General features: G+C 37.7%; 2 protein-coding genes across 11 annotated transcripts in view; one reads left to right on the top strand and one right to left on the bottom strand.

Moving 5' to 3' along the window:
- Window positions 1–794: 794 nt before the first annotated feature.
- ymp (yellow-emperor) lies at window positions 795–18420 on the top strand. 4 transcript variants are annotated; one of them, NM_143147.3, is made up of 8 exons: window positions 795–953; window positions 1018–1057; window positions 1124–1194; window positions 17037–17201; window positions 17264–17339; window positions 17546–17568; window positions 17631–18104; window positions 18159–18420. In NM_143147.3, the coding sequence occupies exons 1-6, from the start codon at window positions 891–893 to the stop codon at window positions 17548–17550; spliced, it is 420 nt and encodes a 139-aa protein (NP_651404.1). In that variant the 5' UTR covers window positions 795–890; the 3' UTR covers window positions 17551–17568; window positions 17631–18104; window positions 18159–18420. The 4 variants fall into 4 exon arrangements, with proteins under 4 accessions (NP_651404.1, NP_001287531.1, NP_001287530.1 ...); NM_001300602.1 differs by lacking the exon at window positions 17546–17568 and having other exon boundaries at window positions 17812–18104; NM_001300601.1 differs by lacking the exon at window positions 17546–17568.
- msi (musashi) overlaps window positions 1499–20550 on the bottom strand; it is a 92306-nt gene continuing 73254 nt past the window's right edge. For 5 of the 7 annotated variants that reach the window (NM_001260374.2, NM_001276030.1, NM_001260375.2 and 2 more), the window contains 3 exons: window positions 14320–14848; window positions 9712–10415; window positions 8786–9652 (listed from right to left, as the gene is read on the bottom strand). In NM_001260374.2, coding sequence (NP_001247303.1) covers window positions 9175–9652; window positions 9712–10415; window positions 14320–14848 — 1711 coding nt within the window. In that variant the 3' untranslated portion in view covers window positions 8786–9174. Of the gene's footprint in view, window positions 9653–9711; window positions 10416–14319; window positions 15448–20550 lie in introns of those variants that run through there. The other 2 variants (NM_001276031.1, NM_079838.4) reach the window with 2 other exon arrangements.

Genomic DNA, 20550 nt, shown 5'->3' with positions numbered 1-20550 from the left:
TGGCATTCTATGTTTAGATTATTTTTTTAAATTTTGTGAATAAAAAACTGATTATTTTTAAGCAGAATATTGAGATTTGGCAAAAATGCATATTTTACGGAGGGGATTTCATCATAACTTTCTTGAATATCGACACAATGCCATAAAAATTACGTATTTATGCAGCTAATGATCCCAATTAATAAATTCTGCCATTTTACTGCAGATTTGAACATATACATTTTTTGTCGAATTTTGCAATTTTGGTAAGGGGTAACATCATGATTTTATGCTAAAAATGGCAAAAATTTAAGATTTCTAGCTTTGAATGCCATCCGATGGGGAATTTTATTACGAGTCCGGCGAGGTATGGCATTCTATGTTTAGATTATTTTTTTAAATTTTGTGAATAAAAAACTGATTATTTTTAAGCAGAATATTGAGATTTGGCAAAAATGCATATTTTACGGAGGGGATTTCATCATAACTTTCTTGAATATCGACACGATGCCATAAAAATTACCTATTTATGCAGCTAATGATCCCAACTAATAAATTCTGCCACTTTACTGCAGATTTGAACATATAAATTTTTTTCGAATTTTGCAATTTTCGTAAGGGGTAACATTATGATTTTTAGCGAAAAATGGCAAAAATTTAACATTTCTAGCCTTGAATGCCATCCGATGGGGAATTTTATTTAGAGTCCAACGAGGCATGTAATTCGATTTTTAGACGATCCTACGATCCATTTTTATCAACTTGATTTTTGGACACATTCGAAATTTATGTCAATAGACTTCAGTGTCGTAGTCTCGTTTGTATCAGAAACACAAGTTCGGCAAACACATTACAAAATTTAAAAAAAAAAAATAAAAATTTAGTGTATTGGATTAGCCGATTTGATTAAAATGGCGCTTCGTCTTACGACCATTGCTCTTCTACACCGTGCTCCTTTATTAGTTGTGCCAAAGGTGAGGCTAAATCAGATCAGATTCTCTTTATATGGTAACTCATTCTTAACAATCCGATTCGCAGTTAAAAGCAACACCGCCAACACGCACTCTATTGTTAAGAAGTAAGTAACGCGTTTGTGAAAATCCAGAACAGGATTGCTTATGTGAACACCAATGTCCTTTTGCAGAGAATCTGGTACCGTTTTTAGATGATGATCCTTGTGTGTTCTCAAAGAAAGCCGTCATGCATCATTGGGGGGTAAGTGAATACTACTAGCAAAGACTTACCACTTTTGCCATAAACCTATAAACGGAATTCAAAAGTTGGGGATGGGTGTATATATTATGTTCTATGCTTTAAGTTCCTCTAACGGACTATTAGAGGACTTCTTTGTAGAAGATTCCAGTGGTTAATGAGTGCCAAATGTATATAGAATTCTAAGTTTGTGTATTTGTTTGAAAAAAATCGAAAAAAGTTCAATTTTACCATACTAACTACGCGCAAGATTCATAGATACAAAATAATAATGTTGTGTGTAGGGTGTGAAAAATGCACGGAAATTGATTTTGTTGAAACTACAGAACAAATTATTTTATGTGAAACATTTATTGTGGTATATATGTATATAGTATATATATATATATAATTAATTATATTAATACGCTGCAACATTTAAGATGAGTTTGGTTTGAGTTTCGTGTGGGTCAAACAGCAAATCTTTACGCAAATTTAAGTTTACACATTACCAACGGATGTCTGTTTTTTTGTGTGAATGAGTGTGCATGTATGTACTACGGTCTAATCAAATACTTTATCTATGAATACTTTATATAATATTTGACTTTCAATAATATATTTATACTGCATAAGAAGCGAAGGGCAACCAAGTTTAGAAACGGCAATTCGAAAACTTCTCGACTCGATTTTTTTGTTATATAATTTTGTATTGCACAAACACTGGCAACGTAAAACATTTAATTTTTTTGAGATTAAATACTCTTCATATACGCTACTAATTTCTTTTCTTAAAACGACCAACACAACAACACAGTGTGCATCAGTGTATCTTTAAATTGGTTCATCTTTCAACTCAGCGCTTAGGGTTCTAATGTTAGCTTTTCGGGTCAAGATTGCGCTTAAGGTAGCACATCTTTGAAATACAAATATATATATGTATATATATTTATATGCATCTATTACTTGAGTTCGCCTCAACAGTAACACATCGGTATCAAAGTTATATATGTATGTATATATATTGCTTATATGTTGTCCTCGCTCCAACTAACTACCTACAATATCTGACTGTTAATTGTTGAATCATATGATTTACCTTCCAACTTTTAGTTCACACAAATAGGGTATTGTCGCATATATATTTTCTTAAAAAGAGTTCTCTTAGCTCTCAGATATCTTCGTTTATCAAAAACCATGCATTGCCTTCTGTGTGTCTAAGCCTAAGATAAAGCAAAAAAAAGTTGAATCAAATGTAAGAAATGGATACAACTTGTGTATGTACAACTTATGATGAAAGAAATCAAAAGCTGCCATTACTAAAAGCATAAATATTGTACACTAGAACTAAACTAAATTAGGAATTAAATTAAATTTTGAATCGAGAACACCGACTTCCAAATAATAATAATATTTATTAGAAAGCGGAAAAACTAGATGACTAATTCAAATTACTTTGAGCACCGGAGGTATTTAATAAAATTAAATTAAAGTTCGGAATCTACAAAGAATGGAGTAAATTGTATAATTAATATCGATATTGCTAAGTATCAATCATTTACCATTACTATTACGATTACGTGGTACCAAGTTCGAAACGGAGAGTACGTTTTACTAGTACATTTTACAAAGTCTAATATGACGGTGGTTTCTAAGTCAACTATGAACTAATTAGTACCATACGAATGTTGGAGTATTTATGTTTAATTACAGCTAATCTTACGCTAAACATTAACAATACAATATGTTGTACAAACATTTGTTTATTTTTCGTTTTTTTGTGCATTGTACAAGAAAAAATTATTTCGTGCAAACTACTTTCAAATTACAGATATACTTTTCCAGATGTTATTTTACTCGTATGCCACATAGTTCAAATGAAGTACAAACGTTCTAGGTGTAAAATGTTTTTTTTTCACATTTCATTTATTCATTTCAATTCAATTCAAAAAGGGATTTATGCCAAGAAGTATTTCAATAGGAAAATTACACAAAGGGTTCTTCACATTACATTTTCGTCAGCAATTTGTTTGATTTTCGGATTTCACGATTTGGATTCTGGGGATTTTATAGGCTAAAAGAGTAAATACCGTTTACATGTCCTTTGTATATATCGAAAGAATTATATATGGTGTTTCAGTATATATGTTAGTGTCTAAACATCGCTACAAGTATAGAGCGAGAAGTAGAGCGACAGCAGTTACGTGTTACAGTTACAAGATACAGGTGTTGTATATAATATATCTGATTCTCGTTACAGGCTAAATAAATAACCATTTCGGAAATAAATGTATACAAGGTTGGCTGTTATACTTTCTGAACTATGGATACGTTTCTCAGCCCAAGCCAAACTCAATTCAAAGGGTTTCATACTGATTTGCTTATGGCCTAAAAGTTATATCGTTTATATATGTGTATATATATAATATTTATATGAAAACTTATGGCTAACCTTCGTGTTTACCAAATCTTTCAATATAATGCACTTGCTTATCGTTTATATAGTTTGTTTTTATCCTTTCTTGACCATAATTCCAATCTCTGGAGAAACAAATTTACAACAGTTAGTAAGAAGAGCTTTCCACCCGTCTGCGATTTTTTCTTATGAATTAGGTCGAAACGATCTGTAGTTCAGGATCTTAAAAACCAAAAATGAAAACAAGGTTCTAAGCCATTTATTAATCAAATGGGCGATTTCGTTTAAAATTCCTCGTTGCAAAAATTGTACTGATTGATTACGTGTAACAAGTATAGCCAAAAGCTGAGCTCGGTTTGCCCAATGAAGTTGTTTGGAAATCATCGAGGGCTTTGGATTTAAACATAACCGAATTTTATTAACCCTAAAATTTCTGCCGTTGTCACTATTGGTGTAAGAACTTTTTCATGTCAATTAGTTGCTGGAAGACGAGTCTAAGTTATGTTTTCGTTTAGGAAAGTCTTAGCAAGGCTTTCTGCTAAAATTTCGTTAGCGAATTTACTCACCTCAGTATTGGAGTATTTACTTCACAATTTTTTTTTTTATTGTATTTAGCGTTGATAAAAAACCACGTTTGTATCAATTGAACTTGGTGTTGAATTCGTTCGTTTCGATTTTCTCTTCTTTTCTTATCTTTTCAAAATACAGCTCAGTAGAATTGATATGTTACGAGCCAGTAGAAGTAATCATCCTTCCATGCTATATAAGAAAACATGTTCCTTTTTTAAATATATATATTTATATATTTTTTGTTTTTAAGTATATTTGAATTTTTCCTGCTTAACACTTAAATTAGTTACGAATCTGACTTTTGTTGTCTTTGATCTTAGCATTTTGTTAAGCATTTGAAATGAGCAAAAGTAGCCATTCACTGTTTCTTAATAATATGTTATGCATTTAAATATAATTTTAGCAATTGATAAATATATATAGCTTGTTCGTCAAAGTATCTCTTGAATACTTGTACGCATTGCTTCGAAATTATGTAACACCTTGACTTAAGTTTAAGCTTAAATTAATGTTTTCTTAGAGCATTTTCAATGTGATTTATATGTTTTGTTGTTTTTATATTTCCCAGGATTAGTCAAGGGAAATAATTGCTTTTAGATTTTATTGTGTACGTTCGATTTTTGGTTTGCATTTTCACATTTATGGTTGGTTTTTCGCTTCGTACTTACCACCATTTTCATTTGTTTGTAAAGATTTAGTTTGTGCCTATGCACATCAATTGACTAGCTTGTTGAGAGTGTGTTGGTGTGTGTTTGGTTGTATTAGTGTCGGTGTTTTTTTTTTTCATAGCGCTTGGTTGATAAGAAACAATATTGAAACGCCAAACAATAAGCAAGAAGCCAAAAAATGCCAGGTCTCCAAATAAAAATACTTTAAGTAAACTATTTACTTTTGGGTTACACTCTCATAATGTTAGGATCTAATAACCTGATTTCTGAATTTTGCTACAAATTTGGTCCTCATCAGTCACTCAAATCAACAATATTGGATGCACTTGTGCTCGGTTATCTAAAACCATATCCAAAATGAAAACAACTTGCTTGCGCTGTTTTCAAGATTTCGTTGATCGGTTCAACATATTTTCTGGAGAATTCTTCAGCAAACCTCTTTTCGTAAATTCAGTTTGGTTTTCATGGGTAAATCTCGAAAACTTTTGGATCTGACACCATCAAAGTGATATGCGTTGTTTTGTAGCCTTCACAACAACAGTTGATGAAATGTTTACTTGTTTTTTTTTTCCTTCCCTGGTTTTCTCTGGGTATACCAAAAATTCTACTCTAAAGTATGCAATTTGACACATTTTGAGGGACGCCTCAATATACTCGTATAATTGATATATACATATAATATATAATTTTTTGTTTTGGTTTTACTAATTGAATATATCACGGTCTTGCTAAATATCATCGTATATGTTCTATCTGTATATATGCATGTAAATATCTATAAAGTTTTCGCCACTATACATGTATGTAGTTCCGCGAGAGAACCTGTTTCAAAGGCTATCTAATCCAACTATTTCAATTTCTAAAACGCTGCTCGATCCGAATCCAAATCCAAAAGGTTCCATAGGATTGGTTTCCTTGTCGATTGCATAGTATAAGTACTTTTCTCAGTTTGTTAGGTAATTTGGTTTACGAATACTGACACTTGAATGCTGAAACACAGTTGATCTTATTGTCATATGATGTATGTGTGTATGATGTAGGTATGTAAGTAGTTAATGCTAATGTCTTCCTAATGGGGGACTTCAGGAATCTAGGCTGGGATTTCAACTGTGACAGATGATATGAGATTGCCGTTGTATATATAAAGGTTTTACTCAATTGACTACTGTACATGTTTCATCATGCGTTTTGTTTTATAAATGGGTGTATATATCTATTAAAAAGGTTTAATTAACTATGGTTATCTTGGTTATGTTGTATGTCAAAAAGTTGGTTGTAAACCTACAATTATAACGAAATCATAATGCCCAATTCGGAGTGTGTAATGTTGTTACTATATTACAGGAAGTTCTTATGTAGTTTTTGGCCCGACAAAAAATGCTTGAAAACTATTTTTGCACTGAATATTAAAACTCTTGATGAGACTAACCACACCAAAACAAGTCAAAAATACAGATTATATTTTAAAATTCGATGGATGTTTAGGACTGGTTGATAATATATTCAATTTGATGAAAGATTTTGATTTTAAAATTAAATAAATAATTCATTTCATACCATATCAACCAGTCCTTCATTTTGAGCAAATTTTTATTTTAATCACATTGGTAACAAAAAAGTAGATATATGTATATGTATATATTTTATAGAGCTACATATGTTCGATCTGTTTACTATATATCAAAATTAGCAAGCTACTACTTTGGGTATATATCTTTGGTACGAGAATGGGAAATAAAACATTTCATTGGATATAAGATATATCGAATTCACACTGTTGAAACTGTTAAGATTACAAATATCTAAGTAATTCGCCGACACTTTGTCGCTTTGAATGAATATTAAAGCATACGGATAAGTGAACAAAAACTATAAGAGTTATTCCAAAGGAACTACAATGAACATAGGCAACTATGGGAGCATTTTTTGACTTCTTGCTTAATCGGCTAATAGAAATAAATGGAAAATGCAATAATGAAATATATATATTTTTATTTGGTTTCTTTATATAAATAATTTTAATAGAACAAAGTGTGTGTTTGTGTAGTCAGTAAAAAAAGGAATTCGTAAGAATCATCTTGGATTGGCAGGGTAAAATCAACCTTATGCTAAAAGCAATTGTTCTGAGATCGAGATCTGACAGACGAGTTAAAAAAATTATAAATATTAATATGGATAAGTAAATGGCACCATAGCATGTCTGGAATGTGTTAGATTCTTAAGCGTAAATAATAAATAAATAAATTAGTTTCTGCAAATGGAGATGTGGTATTTGAGCCTCGACTTAGGCCCAGCAAATGTAAAATGAATTTGGGTTAATATGCGTTATCTTTGGTATACGAAACAATATTACATTATACTCACCCCCCGAGTCGAAATCGAAAATCTACAGGAATTATAAACAATTCGCCACAATCGTTAACTTTTTGGTATTGGCAAATGCATCGAAATGTAATAAGTTCTACACATGGCTAAGAGGAGTAGATAACAGATAGTAGAGAGAAAGACAGCACAGCACAACAACAGATACAAGTGTGTGGATTACGAGATAATTCAAATCAAATCAAATAATACAGATAAATGTGGTCAAGTATGTACAATCAAATTAATCAAATCATAAGAAAACACAAATGTTTGCTCAACTCATGGCAAAGTTGTTTGTTGTTTTGTTTGTTGGTTTTTATTAAACACAAAAATTACTTCAAATGTTTCATTGTTTTCCATATAATGTGTGGTTTGTGTGGGTGTGTAATGTATATAAACTAGATATTTACATACGCAAAATATTACTTTCCAAATGATAACTAGTAACTAAAATTAAACTTCAAGCATGCAAGCGATTCAAATGAGACAAATACATAACTATCCAGGAGCATCTGCCCCGGGTTTCTTCTTAATTCGATAATTTTCTTGGTTTCAATGGGTGAAGTATTTGCCGAATGCAAAATCAAATGCAAATGCTACAGATAAGGGTAATTACAAAATAATATTAATAACTAAGATTGTGCCATTTAAAACAATAAGCTACAGTAAAGTTATGTTACCTGGTTCATGAGCTGTTTGGATGGTTATGCAAATGAAAGACTTGGTGATTGGGAAATAGGTCGAAGGATCTAAAATATTAGTAGTGCCCTAAGGACTCGTTCTCGGTTGAATATCTTAGGATCTATAAATGAAGCCGGTAGCCTTGAGAACTTGTCGTCACTCGAAAGTATAATAAGAATATGCAAATGCCAAAATGTTCAACAAATGGTTATTTAGTTACTTGCTACAAATGTTTGAGATTGAGTGCAGAATAAACTAGTTATAGAACTAAATCAAAAAAGAGTCGCACACATAAAAGACAACGTTATTTTGGTTTGTTCGTTGTGGTATTTGTAATTGTTATATAATTAAGTACAATAACAGATTTGGGTAGATAGAAGGTAGGAGGATATTGGAGTTTTCGTGTTGGTGAGTTGGTGATGTTCGTTAGTGATTGGTTAACTCTGTTGTTGTATTCTATGCTGGGTGAATTAAATTCGAACTCAACTAAACATCTAAAATAATAGTCTAATATAGGGTTTCATCGCTGATTAAAAAAATAATGAATAGTTCTTTGTCTTGAGCAAAACGTTTTTCTTCGCTGTTTCATTCAATTAATTAATACTGCCCTTGCAGGAGTTTCTCATTCATTTCAGCTGAGTTTAGGGCTCCAAAAAAAAGAACAATTTTTCGAACTTTTTAATTAGTGAGCGCCATTCTTGGTTATACGAGCGTGAGTTAACTTATATGATTCATTCCTTGCTCTTGCATTTTATAAATATGTATGTATATTTATATATACGTTTAGTTTTTATTTGGGTTTATTTTAATTTAGATTTAATGGTTTTCTTTTATGCACTAAAAATTATATATTAACGGCTACATTTAAACGCAATCACAATCGGTGGTTTTTTAATGTGTTTTCCTTTCTTCTTTTGCTTCTCTAACGCTCCGTAATTTTTGCTTTTTGGTTTTAAATTTTGTTTTTCCTTCGCTTTGCTTTGCTTCCGTTTTTGTTCTTTTTTCTCGCTTATATTGCTTATGATTTGTTATATATATATATATTAGTTAGTATTTATCGAACTCGCTCGAGGGCGCCTTAAATATAATACTTAATTTGCCTTCCGTGTATCGGACTACTAACTTAGCCAAACTCAAAGGAAAACCAACTTCGTATGAGTGTTTGTGTGTGGTTCTATGAATATTAATGGATGTGGGGGGCTGCTGTTCACATGTGGTAGTGGTTGTGGGTGTATGGGGGGTGGTTGTGAATGGTGTATGCATGGTGAGAGTGTTTCATTCAAATTACCAAACAAAACTCGCGTCTTAGACGTACATGCCCATGCCGTACATGGTGCTCCAATCGACGCCCTGGAAGCTGGACATGTCCACGTTGGCCAGCGCATAGTTGGAGTAGGCAGCCGCCGGATTGGCAGCAGCGGCGGCGGCGGCAGCAGCGGCATTCAGGGGATTGCCGGCCATTAAGCCAGCTTGCTGAGCGGCAGCGGCCAGGCTGTGGGCTCCAGCGGCACCTGCCCCATTCGCGGCATTGGCCGCCAGGGCGGCAGCCGCTGCTGCCGAGTGCGCCTGCGAAGCGGGATTCGAGACGGCGTTGTGGTGGCTCTGCTGCTGCTGCTGGGCGGCGGCCACATGGGCATTGTGGGTCTGCTGCTGGTGATGATGCTGCTGCTGTTGCTGCTGCTGGTGATGATGGGCAGCGGCGGCCACGCTTTGCGCCTGATGAGCCTGCATCAAGGCGGCGTTGGCAGTGGCGGCGCTGGCGGGGATCGAGTAGGGTGCATATCTATAATGGGGATTAATCAGATGTTAGTTCCGTCTAGATTATCTAGCGCTTTTACTCACCTGACGCTATGCAGCGCAGTCTGCGGATATGTGGTCAACAGCTTGCCGAAGCCAGCCTGATTGGCAATCGAGGCTGCCGCAGCGGCGTTTTGTACTTGAAATGGGTTCTGTGATATGAGGGCGGCCTGCTGGGCGGCAGCGGCTGCTGCCGGGGATTGCAGTAGCTGTGTGGGATTTTGAAGCATGGCCAGTGGGTTCATGGTGGCCACGCCGGCACCACGGGCTCCAATCAGCTGGCCAGGAGCTGTGGGCAGCTGGACGCCGAGGGTGCCCAACATAATGCGCTTCTGGAGAAGCTGAGCAGCCGGTGTGACTGCTTCCTTGGGCTGTGCCTTCTTGCACTCGACCTTCTTGTTCTTGATGGTGTGGAAGTGAATCTCACATACGCGATCGACCACATCCTCATTCTCAAAGGTGACAAATCCGAAGCCACGGTGGCGCTTTGTCTGCTGGTCCATCAACATAACCGTCTCCTCGACGGGTCCGAACTGGCTGAAGTAAGCCTTAACCTCCTCGGCCGAAGTATCCTGTGAGACGCCGCCCACGAAGATCTTCTTGGTCTTGTTGGCCTGACGAGGTCGATTCTTTGGGGTGGCATGCTTGGGATCGATCTTCTTGCCATCGAGTGTGTGAATGGGCACCTTGAGAACCTTCTCCACGGTGCAGGGTTCTTGGAATGTGATGAAACCAAAGCCGCGACTGCGCTGTAGGTGTAAAGTTGAGGTTTGTGTTTTTGTGTGGGTGGGAAAGATAAACAAATAGGGACGGATACATTAGTTATGTGAAGTAATTAGTTTCATAAGAGAGCTTCGGTTAAAGGCGACTAGGTCTAAGTTGCAAATGTTGTAGTTATATAACTAGGATTAATAATCGTAAAATGTCCTACGAAACGTTAGCAAAAGTCCAACAAAGTAAGAATCAATCAAGTCGATCGGAACTCGATCTTCCATAAGTATATAAAAATGATATATAAAGATATATGTAAACACAGATACGGATACAGTTTATATGCATGTATGTAGATGGCTTTATTGACTGAATTGGGCGTGCCATTTTTACGCTTTTTGCTCATCAAATATGCATCGTTTTCACTTTTTTTTTTTTGTTCTTTCGTGGAGTAAACACAAACAAGTTTTAATTAAAATCCAAACAACACAAAATATGTTTCAACTAAAAACTAAAATTCGTCTAAGGATACTTTTGCTGTTTTAACAGAATACCAATATTTATACGCAAGTAGATCGATCGTTATATGGTCATTTGCTAAACTGGAACATACATATATCATAGAAACATTACGAAATATATGCATTCAACATGTTCTCCATACAGATGCGACACCCCTCTAGATCCCAGATATATATGTAGGTACGGGAGGCATAGATTATATATACACGATAACTGGAGGATACCAAAAACATTCGTTCACTTTGCTGTGAATGCGAACTCAAGGATACAAATGTGGCAATTACATATGGTCTATGTGATAGTTAGGCTTGAATAAACAGAGTAGTACGAGTAGTGCGTTTTAGAGCTATAATACAATTGTAGCAATTTTAAATCTACTTGGCACAATATTTGTTTAAAATACCATATTTACGTAAGCTATTAAATATTACTGCTAGTAGTTCTATTGTCAAATATAGCTATAAAACGCACTATTAGAAAAGTTGGGAATGCTTTAGATATGCGTTTTTTTTTAAGTGATTACACTTTCTTTCGATTCGTTTTCTTTCAAGTTAAGTTAAACCCCCTTTTACCATACAATTCGCTTTCATTGGTTAGTTTTGCTTAATAACTACTTAAGAGTTTTTACAAATAATGAGTTGTGACTTTTGTTGGCTTAGTCTAGTTAATTATTTCCGTACCGGTTACATATATTACAGTAATGGGGAATACAATTTTCTCTTAAGCCTAGGGCAAAGAAGAGTCAAATGACTCAGATACAATTTATTGTACATTATTCGAGATAGAAATATAGAGAAACTATGAGACTACCTACCTAAAGAGAAAAGTGTATATTTTCTAGTGTATGATTTAAACCTTTCGCATACGTTTCCTTTAAAAGACGAGCTCTTTTTGTGGGCTGGGATTGGTGGGTTAACACAACTAGCTACTTACATATACCGGGCCTAGGATATTTCCTATGAGTTGAAATCTATAAAGTATGCCGATTTTTGGAAGATCTTCTAATGCGATTACAAAACATGGTAAAAAAAAAAAGAAAATTACGACGCAACACAACAGAAAAAAAATGTTTTCTTGACATATTTAAAAACTACTTAAAATAAAATATGGTTTACTTTGTGGTTGGTTAATTTAAATGATTCGGTATGCGAAATAAAATTAAGAAGCATTAACAACTAAACACATATAAACAGAATGTCGCATAATGGTTATTTATAAGGACTAAAATTTACGGGGTCTCGTAATATGGTAATAAATACGCATGTATTGGGTAAATTATGCTAAGCTAAGGTTCTTATTTATGTTACACAATCAATTCAACAGTTGCCAGGGCGATATTCGAATCCATATTACGCTAAAGTGGGAACATGGGCATTTGGATAGTATTATTGGGGGTAAAGTACGCCTCTTTAGAATATAGTTTTTATTGAGTTCTAGATCTAACAAATGTGTGTAAAAGATATGGCAGGGAAACTCGTTAGTTTAATTTGCTTTTGAGGCTTGCTTGATATCAATGCGTGGAGTTATAAGTTCATTGAATACGTTTTTGTTTTTTTGTTGGGTGAAAAAAGCTAAAGTAAACCAAGTACATAATACGGAGTACGAGTACAAGAACGAGTACATTCAATTAGAGATACGAATACAATTATGCAGCTGTTATTATTGCTCAGAGTTATACGATATACGAGAATTACGATGCGCCAGTGTTGAGTAAATCAAGTACGCTAAACGTTCTCTTTTTTATACAGTAGTTAGAGTACTTGGCGATTGGTTGTTTATTTTGTTTTATTTTTTTTTATGAAATGTACCTAAGCCGTCGCTGGTTCATCATCCTGTGGTTGCAATCGTGGTTGTGGTTACCAGGCCAGGTATTCGCTGCTTCCTCGATCGGCTTCCGGCCTTGTCCTTGACTCGAGATTCCTCACTTTTGGTCGTGGTATTGTGTTCATTAAAATTATGTTATGTTTAGTAGTTTGTACATTTGGTTGACTACATATGACTAGCTATGTATATAATTGACTGATCCTAGGTGCTTATGGACTACAGTACTCCCCAGATCATCGCAAGGATCGTCTTCACAAGCGATCTGCGGACCGAAGACAGTTGGTAAACCAGTTTTCTTCTCGCTTCTGTTGTTTTTCTTCATTCTTTTGTTTGTTTCTTGTTTCTTGTGTACTCTTTTTTTTTTTTTTGGTTCTTTGAAGGGGGGACGGAACAAAGGTGTTTTGTGTGTGTATATCTTTCGGGGTCTTCCTGAGGGGCCAGGACACAACCCCGTTAGTCGATCGCCGCGAATATAACTGCCCTATCATGCAGTCGTAGCAGGCCGACTCATTCCGTAATTGCGCAATTGGCTCGGAAACAACCCCAGGTGCACGTACAGCTATAGAATTTGTCCTGTGCCGCATCCATCCACAGCGAACCCTAGCTGCGGAGGTCGCAGGAACAGCTGCGCCGAGGGAACAGGACTCGGAACAATGCGCCAGCTAGCAGCTGCTGTTTTATGGCCAGAAAGCGGCGCGCGCGCTCTTTTCCGCTGGGGAGCCAGCCACACATTGTATGTAGTCGAATTGAAAGGAGTATGTGCATACATACATACATACATGTGTATGTGTGCCCACTAAATACTAGTATGTGTAGGATGTGTGCATAATGTTTCGCTTATCAAGCGGACAAATTGCTCAAGGCATTAAGCATTACGAAAAAGTCCATTTCCGCTGCAATAACTGCGTTTTCGAGGGAAAAACTACTATCGATACGTAATATATATTTTCTTAGAGAAAAGGTAATCTAAAAGGTGATTTCGAAAGCCATTTGTCTTGTTATCAAAAGAAAGTTCGAATCTACTCGTTTTGGGAACAAATGGCAATCCCCTAGTTCTTCAAGCTATTCAATAGAACTCAGATGGTAACTGAACTGTTGTGCCTCCAAATTCTGTGGAGAACGGTGGCCAATGTGGCCATCATGCGCTTATAAGAAAACTGATACAGCCTGCATACAAATTATGACAGGGAAATTGGTGCTCGAGTGCGTATCTCAATAAACAGTTCCGAGTGGATCAACCCCGGACAAGCTGATCTACATATTAAACCTGATTAAATTAAATTTCAGTTCGGTGGTCCCTTGTCCTCTTCCTTTTCCACCTTCTTCGCCTCCTCCTTTCCGATTTTCTTACTCCGCTTCTTTTGTTTTTGGCACGTAACGCCGAAAGAACTGTAATTCTAAACCTCGGCTGGAAGAAGAAGAGGATGCCAAAAGGGCGACAAAACCTGCAGTTTCTGCAGCTGTGCAAAAGGTAAATCACAAAATGGTAGCTGTAAACCCGAAGGGCAGGGGGATTATGGAGGTACACAATGTGCGATAGATAGATAGATATACATAGTGGTGATGAAAATGAAATTAGAGGATATTTCGGCTTACCTGGGTGACGGGATCCTTCATGATGAGCACATCGGTGACGGTGCCGAACATGTTGAAGTATTCCTTGAGCTTGTCAGACGACGTCTGCCAGCTGAGACCGCCGACAAAGAGTTTGCCGGGTGCCGGATCGGAGCCACTGCCTCCGCTCAGGCTGGGCGTGGATCTGCCAGAGGAGCCGCTCTTGTTGCTGCCACCCATGGCCGCCTGACCGTTGTTCTGTCCCGCTCCGGCGGAGGCGTTTACATTCTCCTTGAGCAGCGCCAGTGCCGCCTGTTGGGCTGGTTCCTGTTTGGGCTGTTCCAGTCCCGGTGTCACCACTACCGCGTTCTGGTTCTGTTGCACCGCCTGCTGGGACTGCTGAGCGGCACTCTTCAAGACTGCCGCTGTGGTCAGGCCACCGCCGATGGCGGCCACACTATTATTGGCTATCGAGGCCACCAGCGCCTGGTGGAGATCGCGATTGTGGTGCGGATCAATCAAGCCCGCTGCTGCGGCGGCGGCTGCTGCGGCCGCGTTCTCCATGGGATTGCTGCGTGCATAAAAGAAACTATCAGCGGTGAGCAGGTGATCCTCGCCAGAAGTGGGTGGCGGTGGCTGCTGGTGGTGCAGCACGGTGGCGCCTTCCTGAAGCGCGTGCATTTCCTGCTTTATCTGAATCTTGAAGGCTTTTTTCTTCGTTTATCAGAATTTGTGTTTAGCTGTTTTCCTTTTGGTTTGCGCGTTTTTATACTCTTTAATTGTTTGTGTTTGTATTTAAAAAAAAATGGTCTATTTCAGCACTTGTGTGGTTTCCAAATAATAAGTATAGACTTTTGTTGTTTGTGGCAATTTTTGGACTGCCTTTCGTCTTTTTTTCGCCACTTGCTTTGACTACGGTTCCCTTTTTTTCGGCTCTACTTTGTTGTTGCCAATGGCAATGATTTTCGTTTTCTGTTTTTTTTTTTTTTGCTGTTCAACAAGCTCGCGAATTATTGCAAAGGGGCAAAGCCATAAATAAATGCCCAAAACTTTGACGGAAATGTTCAAGTAACACGACTCTAAATTTATCCTATTTCGGTCTCGATTTGCTCCTTATTAACTTGCGGTTGCGACTGCGCTGTTTGAAGACTGAAACTTAAATGTTGTTTTCGCTGCTTAGGCGCTGCCGACGTCAGGATTTCGGAAGCAGCGTGGGAAGAGAAATGACAAAAAAGAGGGTTGCCGAGCAGCTGGCAAGTGACAGCTGATTCTTGCAGTTGCTCTGCTAAGTGTGTACGTTTGCCAACACTACAACTAGCTACTTAGCTCTAAAGCGCCATCTACTCCTTTTTATATAAAATTTTTATAAATTTTGCTATTCTCCTACGTCCAAAAATATTCAAAAACAAAAGGTCCGTGGGAATGAGGGAAAGCCAATAAATAAGAGAGTGCAAAGTGATGTCGAGAAGTGTAGCATCCACTTGAAAAGTGTTGGGATATTACGAATTTGAATGATTTACGATAGAGATGACAAACTACTTGAAAATCTATTCTTAACACCTGACATTATATTAATTGCCTCTTAATTATAAGCAATTTAGCTACATTTTCCCAGGCCACTATATCAAGCCCCAGCCGCAGAAATGCGATAAGCGATATAAGTATTGTTTTAATTATTGCAAAAAAGAAAAATAAATACAATTATAGCACATTTGCTAGTTTTCGTGTAAAATACTTTTTGCTATCGCATTTAGTTGCGGTTAGGACTCGAAATGGTTGGTTTTCCAACGATCGCTTACGAATTATTGCGGGTATGGCTCAATATAGTGGTCTGCAAGGATATTTTAATATGTGAAATCCTGCGCCAGACTATTATTTGGGTTCCATTCCACAGGCAGTGCCCATTATTGCGATTTCATTCCTCTCGTTCACCGCCGAAGTGATCACCTGGTTAATTATCGCGTTAACCAGACATGATGTTTCCTACACTGCCAATTCGGCACACTACGAATGCCTCGAGACCCGCAGTAGTCTATATTACCCAGCGAAGTACCTCAAGGTGAGTCCAGTTCATAACCCACTCGGAGCCATCACAAACCATTCTGCCTAACAGTTCATGAGGTTCAATCAAAAGTGCGAGGTCCCACAAGGTTTGATTCAGGCCAATCAAGGTGACACAGCCGGGCCATCATGTATGTATTGTTGCTGTTTAAAAGGACCTATTCATGTAGCTTTTTTAATGACCCAAATAACCGCAAATGTGACCGTGTCTTCCGCAGTTGATGATAAGAAAAAGAAGTAGTCTGAATATCCAATCCGATCTGGTGTAAACTTACACCCTGGTTACTTGATATGCGAATACATAGGGGCTCAAATCGACTTTCATACTTGCTGGCCGGAAGGAAATAAAAGGCCAGGGAAAATACTGTGGCGACTTTAGGTAGGAGACCACAAAAATGCAATAGTCCAGTGAAAAGGAATTCTATGCTCTAACTGCAGGATCTTAATAGGTATTATGTTTGTGTTCTATAAAAAATTTAAAATTAAACATCTATTGTGACAGGCGCTGTGGATCATCAACGACAAGGCTCTATGGATATCCAAGTTTCAGTTTTCTTTTCTTTACAAATGGAGTTGACAACTGAATAAAAAACTAAACCAAAAAAAGCGGATTTTTTCTACAATTTTTTTTTTAGTTTAATGACAATTAATTATGCAGCCCCTATGCGAAGTCACTCTATCACTACTTTATCCCATAGGTCCTTCCGATTCTGTTCATAACACTTGTTGGAGGTATACTTAAGGTTGGCGCCATGATCCGCCTGGCATTGGTGAAGGACGATGTGTTCTTTACCAAGGATTCGGCATACTATATGTACTTGGAGACACGCAAAGGTCCCTGGTACAAGCAAAAGAGTCGTAAGGTAAGTATCTCTATCAAAAGCCTAAAATAGTCGATATATAATTCCTACTTCTTTTACTAAAGTGGGGTGGTCGGGATGAGTATGATATGCCACCAGGATTGCTCTTGGCCAACCAGGGCGATGTTTCTGGTCCTTCATGTAAGTTCACAATCACAAGTTACGATATGTATGTAATCTATATTGATCTCCAAGACAAAGAAAACGAACTAATTTATTAGCTCTAATGATGTACAAGTTTTTAGCGCTTCCCAGAAATTTTTTTTTTAAATGCGATAAAATATTTTTGATTAAAAATACTATTTGGCCGGACCTTTGTTCGCTTTTCTCACTTGCCAATCGCGCAGTCTAGGAGGCGTTGAAAATAATGGTAATTAACACAAATTACGATAGACAAAACCCAACTTAATGACAATTTTCCATTTGTTGCAGTTGAAAATGCCGACAAGCATACAAGTGACGAAGGTCCGGATTTTAAAATCATTGCAGGACATGCAGTGATCACAGGCGTGGCTTTGGGTTTGGCAACAATGTTGTAGAAAGTCGTAGGACGGAGCTGTCCCCTTTTATTGTAGGCTCATGTTTCAGTTTTACTATGATCTGTATTACACAGATGAAAAGGACGACGGCAAGAAAAATGACAAATTCGCTTGGATTGGAGGAGGTGGTGGTCAGATTAGCATTGAAGCGATGTATTTTATAGACTTGACTCTACGTCTTCCATCTGTTCGCTTGGCCTTGAGGTTTCGAATCCGCTGAGGACTTGCTACTAGACTGATGAGTGAGTTCATAGACAAGCTATCAAGGTATTCGAACGGAGCTTTTGGAGTACAGGATACGCGCACTATAATCTGGCTTCAAGGAGATGGATCCTTGCTGTTTTGGTTTAATTGCGAAGAAACATACGTAAGTTATATCTAATTTGGTTAAACGCGTCATTTCATTTCCGACTTTTGACAGCATTTTGCCACGCAATTTTATAAGAGGCGCCACCAAGTGCCGAGTAGCTACTTCTTTCATATGGAAAGTAAAGAGAGGTCCTCGATGTAAAATGTTCTACAGCTATGTAGAATGCAAATGGTGGATGTAAAATTGAGGCCTTTTTTCGTAACTGCCGGATTTGAACCAATTTTTACATCTTTAGCGCCCGAAATCTCCAAGTTAATAAATTTGGCATTGATATTTTTACAATAAAGTAATAAAATAAGGTTTCTATGAAATTAAATGCAATATCTTTTAATGAGACGAAGGGCAAAAAACTGGGTAAAATACAGAACGTACGTTATAAATGAAAGCAATTTGTGGACACAAAAATTGTCCTTCAGGCCAGCTCGACGACAACCGGTTGTATCTAAGTAAAACAAAATAAATAACTCGCTTAGATATGAATATGTTTTGATAATGCCCTTAGCAAATTGCTGTACCTTTTGTGTGGACATCCCCCGAATGTCCTTTCCTTTCATTTTCCTTCCAGCTCATTTTCCATTGCGCCTGCGCCCGACGCCAAAAGCCCAAAAAAGAGGAGAGTTCGGTCGCAAAGAAAAATCCCTAAATAAAAAAATTGGTCGCTGCTTGGGACAATTTTCAGTCTTAAATTGGGACCATGTTTTTTCCTCTTTTTTTTTTTGTGTGCCAAATGGAACGCATGTGTGTGTGTGTGGTGGGCAAATACAAGTCGTGAGTTGCTGCGTTATGTGCGTTATTGATTTTTGGCCCAGGAAATGGGATATAATGCCAGAGGATATGAAATTTATTAAAATAGATTGCAAAATAATTCAATGAAGATGTTGAAAGGCAAACTTTGACGGCAAGGGGTGCGCAAGTGGGTTGGACTTTTCGGGGTGGGTGGACTTTTCTACTGCACGCGTGTATTTGTGTGGCTTTTCCTTCGTCGGTTGTTGAACTTTCCGAAGCGACGTCGTCTGCAGGATTTTTTTTGCCGTGTGAAAGACGTCTGTCAATTTTATGGCTACTGACCCAGAAAAATGGAATGCTAAGGAAACCTTTTTGATGTGGCAGCAGGGCGTCACAAATACAGCAAGGATTTGCTGAGCGCCGAAAGTCGTGCGGGAAAACCCCGAATATGATGTTGGCGATGACATCAGCAGTCGTCGCCGCGATATGTAATTCGATTAGGCGCACTTAACATTCCCCCTCCTCACACAGGGACACCTACACTTCCCCTGCCATGGTGCGCATTTTAATTGCGTCAAATAAACAGCAGGGAAGGTGCTTGGTCACGAGCCATCATCCAACTTTTTATGGCCTCCCTCGGACTGATGGCGCACACATTAAATTAAGCACTCGGAGGAGGTGACTTGATATATTTAGGGACGTAGTAGAAAGACGCAATACACTGGAGAAGCCAGCCAATCTTTAACTAGTTTGTTCAATAAGCACTAGAACTGAAAGTGATATATATAAATAGTGCTGATGGATTTAAATAAATCAGGTTTATGATGTCATCTCCATAAAAATCTGTGCCTGTTGGTGAGTAAAATACTTAATTTTACCCCATATCATATAATATCACTAAAAATTCTATCAAATAAGCATAAACGAACGCAACCTACAATCATCCAATCTATTTCTCAATCGTCATTTAAGGACTCCCTCTAGCTCAAAGCAGCTTGTCAGGACAAAGTAATTTCTAATCCGCAAACGGCCAACCGATGACAAACTGCAATCTGAAAACCGTGGTCGTCTGAGCGTTTTCCCCAGGGCTAAAAATTGCAATGCAATTTGCCGGATCCATTGCCAGGAACAACAATAACAATCGGATGAAAAAACATGAGAATGAACGAAAAACAAATTGCTCCGGCTTTGCTCTTCAAAAGCCGCCCAACAATTTCCCACTCTCTTACCTGTCGTTTGTCCTTTGCCCTGCATTTTCCACCCACACCCTCCCCCCGGCCGAATGCATAAAATTTATGTAGACACAAAACTGCAGTTCGGTGAAAAGCGTGAGAGAGCGAGCGGTATTTTCATTGAGAAAAAGGCCACAAAATGAAAATGACGGCAACTCTTTTCGAGGCAAAAGCATATGGCGCAACTTTATTGTTTTTACATTTGATTTTTCCACAGCCATGGATGGGGGAGAGCTGAGTGGCAGAGCTCGGGAAAATGAAAGGCACTTGCACTGGGCAAAGTGCAGAGGGCTACGGAAAACGCCGCATAAGCTCGGCTCTGGGAAAAGTCTATATATCATATATGTGCGATTTACGGGGTGGGTGGCATTCGTTCATCGTTTCGGAGAACTGGAAGCAGCGAGCGCGGCAGCGACTGGAATGAAACCACCCTCGAATGTGTAGCGTCGACTAATACACCGAGCGAAAATGCGCTGCAGTAAGAC

This window comes from Drosophila melanogaster, chromosome 3R, assembly GCF_000001215.4.
Source record: "Drosophila melanogaster chromosome 3R".
Classification (NCBI taxonomy): domain Eukaryota; kingdom Metazoa; phylum Arthropoda; class Insecta; order Diptera; family Drosophilidae; genus Drosophila; species Drosophila melanogaster.
This window is presented reverse-complemented; position numbering and strand designations above follow the sequence as displayed.

Bases quoted from the DNA above. Each gene is read 5' to 3' on its own strand.
- ymp (NM_001300602.1), top strand. From the start codon at position 891: ATGGCGCTTCGTCTTACGACCATTGCTCTTCTACACCGTGCTCCTTTA. The intron at 954-1,017 runs GTGAGGCTAAAT...TCCGATTCGCAG, and splicing joins CTTTATTAGTTGTGCCAAAG to TTAAAAGCAACACCGCCAAC. The intron at 17,340-17,811 runs GTAAGTTCACAA...TGTATTACACAG, and splicing joins CGATGTTTCTGGTCCTTCAT to ATGAAAAGGACGACGGCAAG.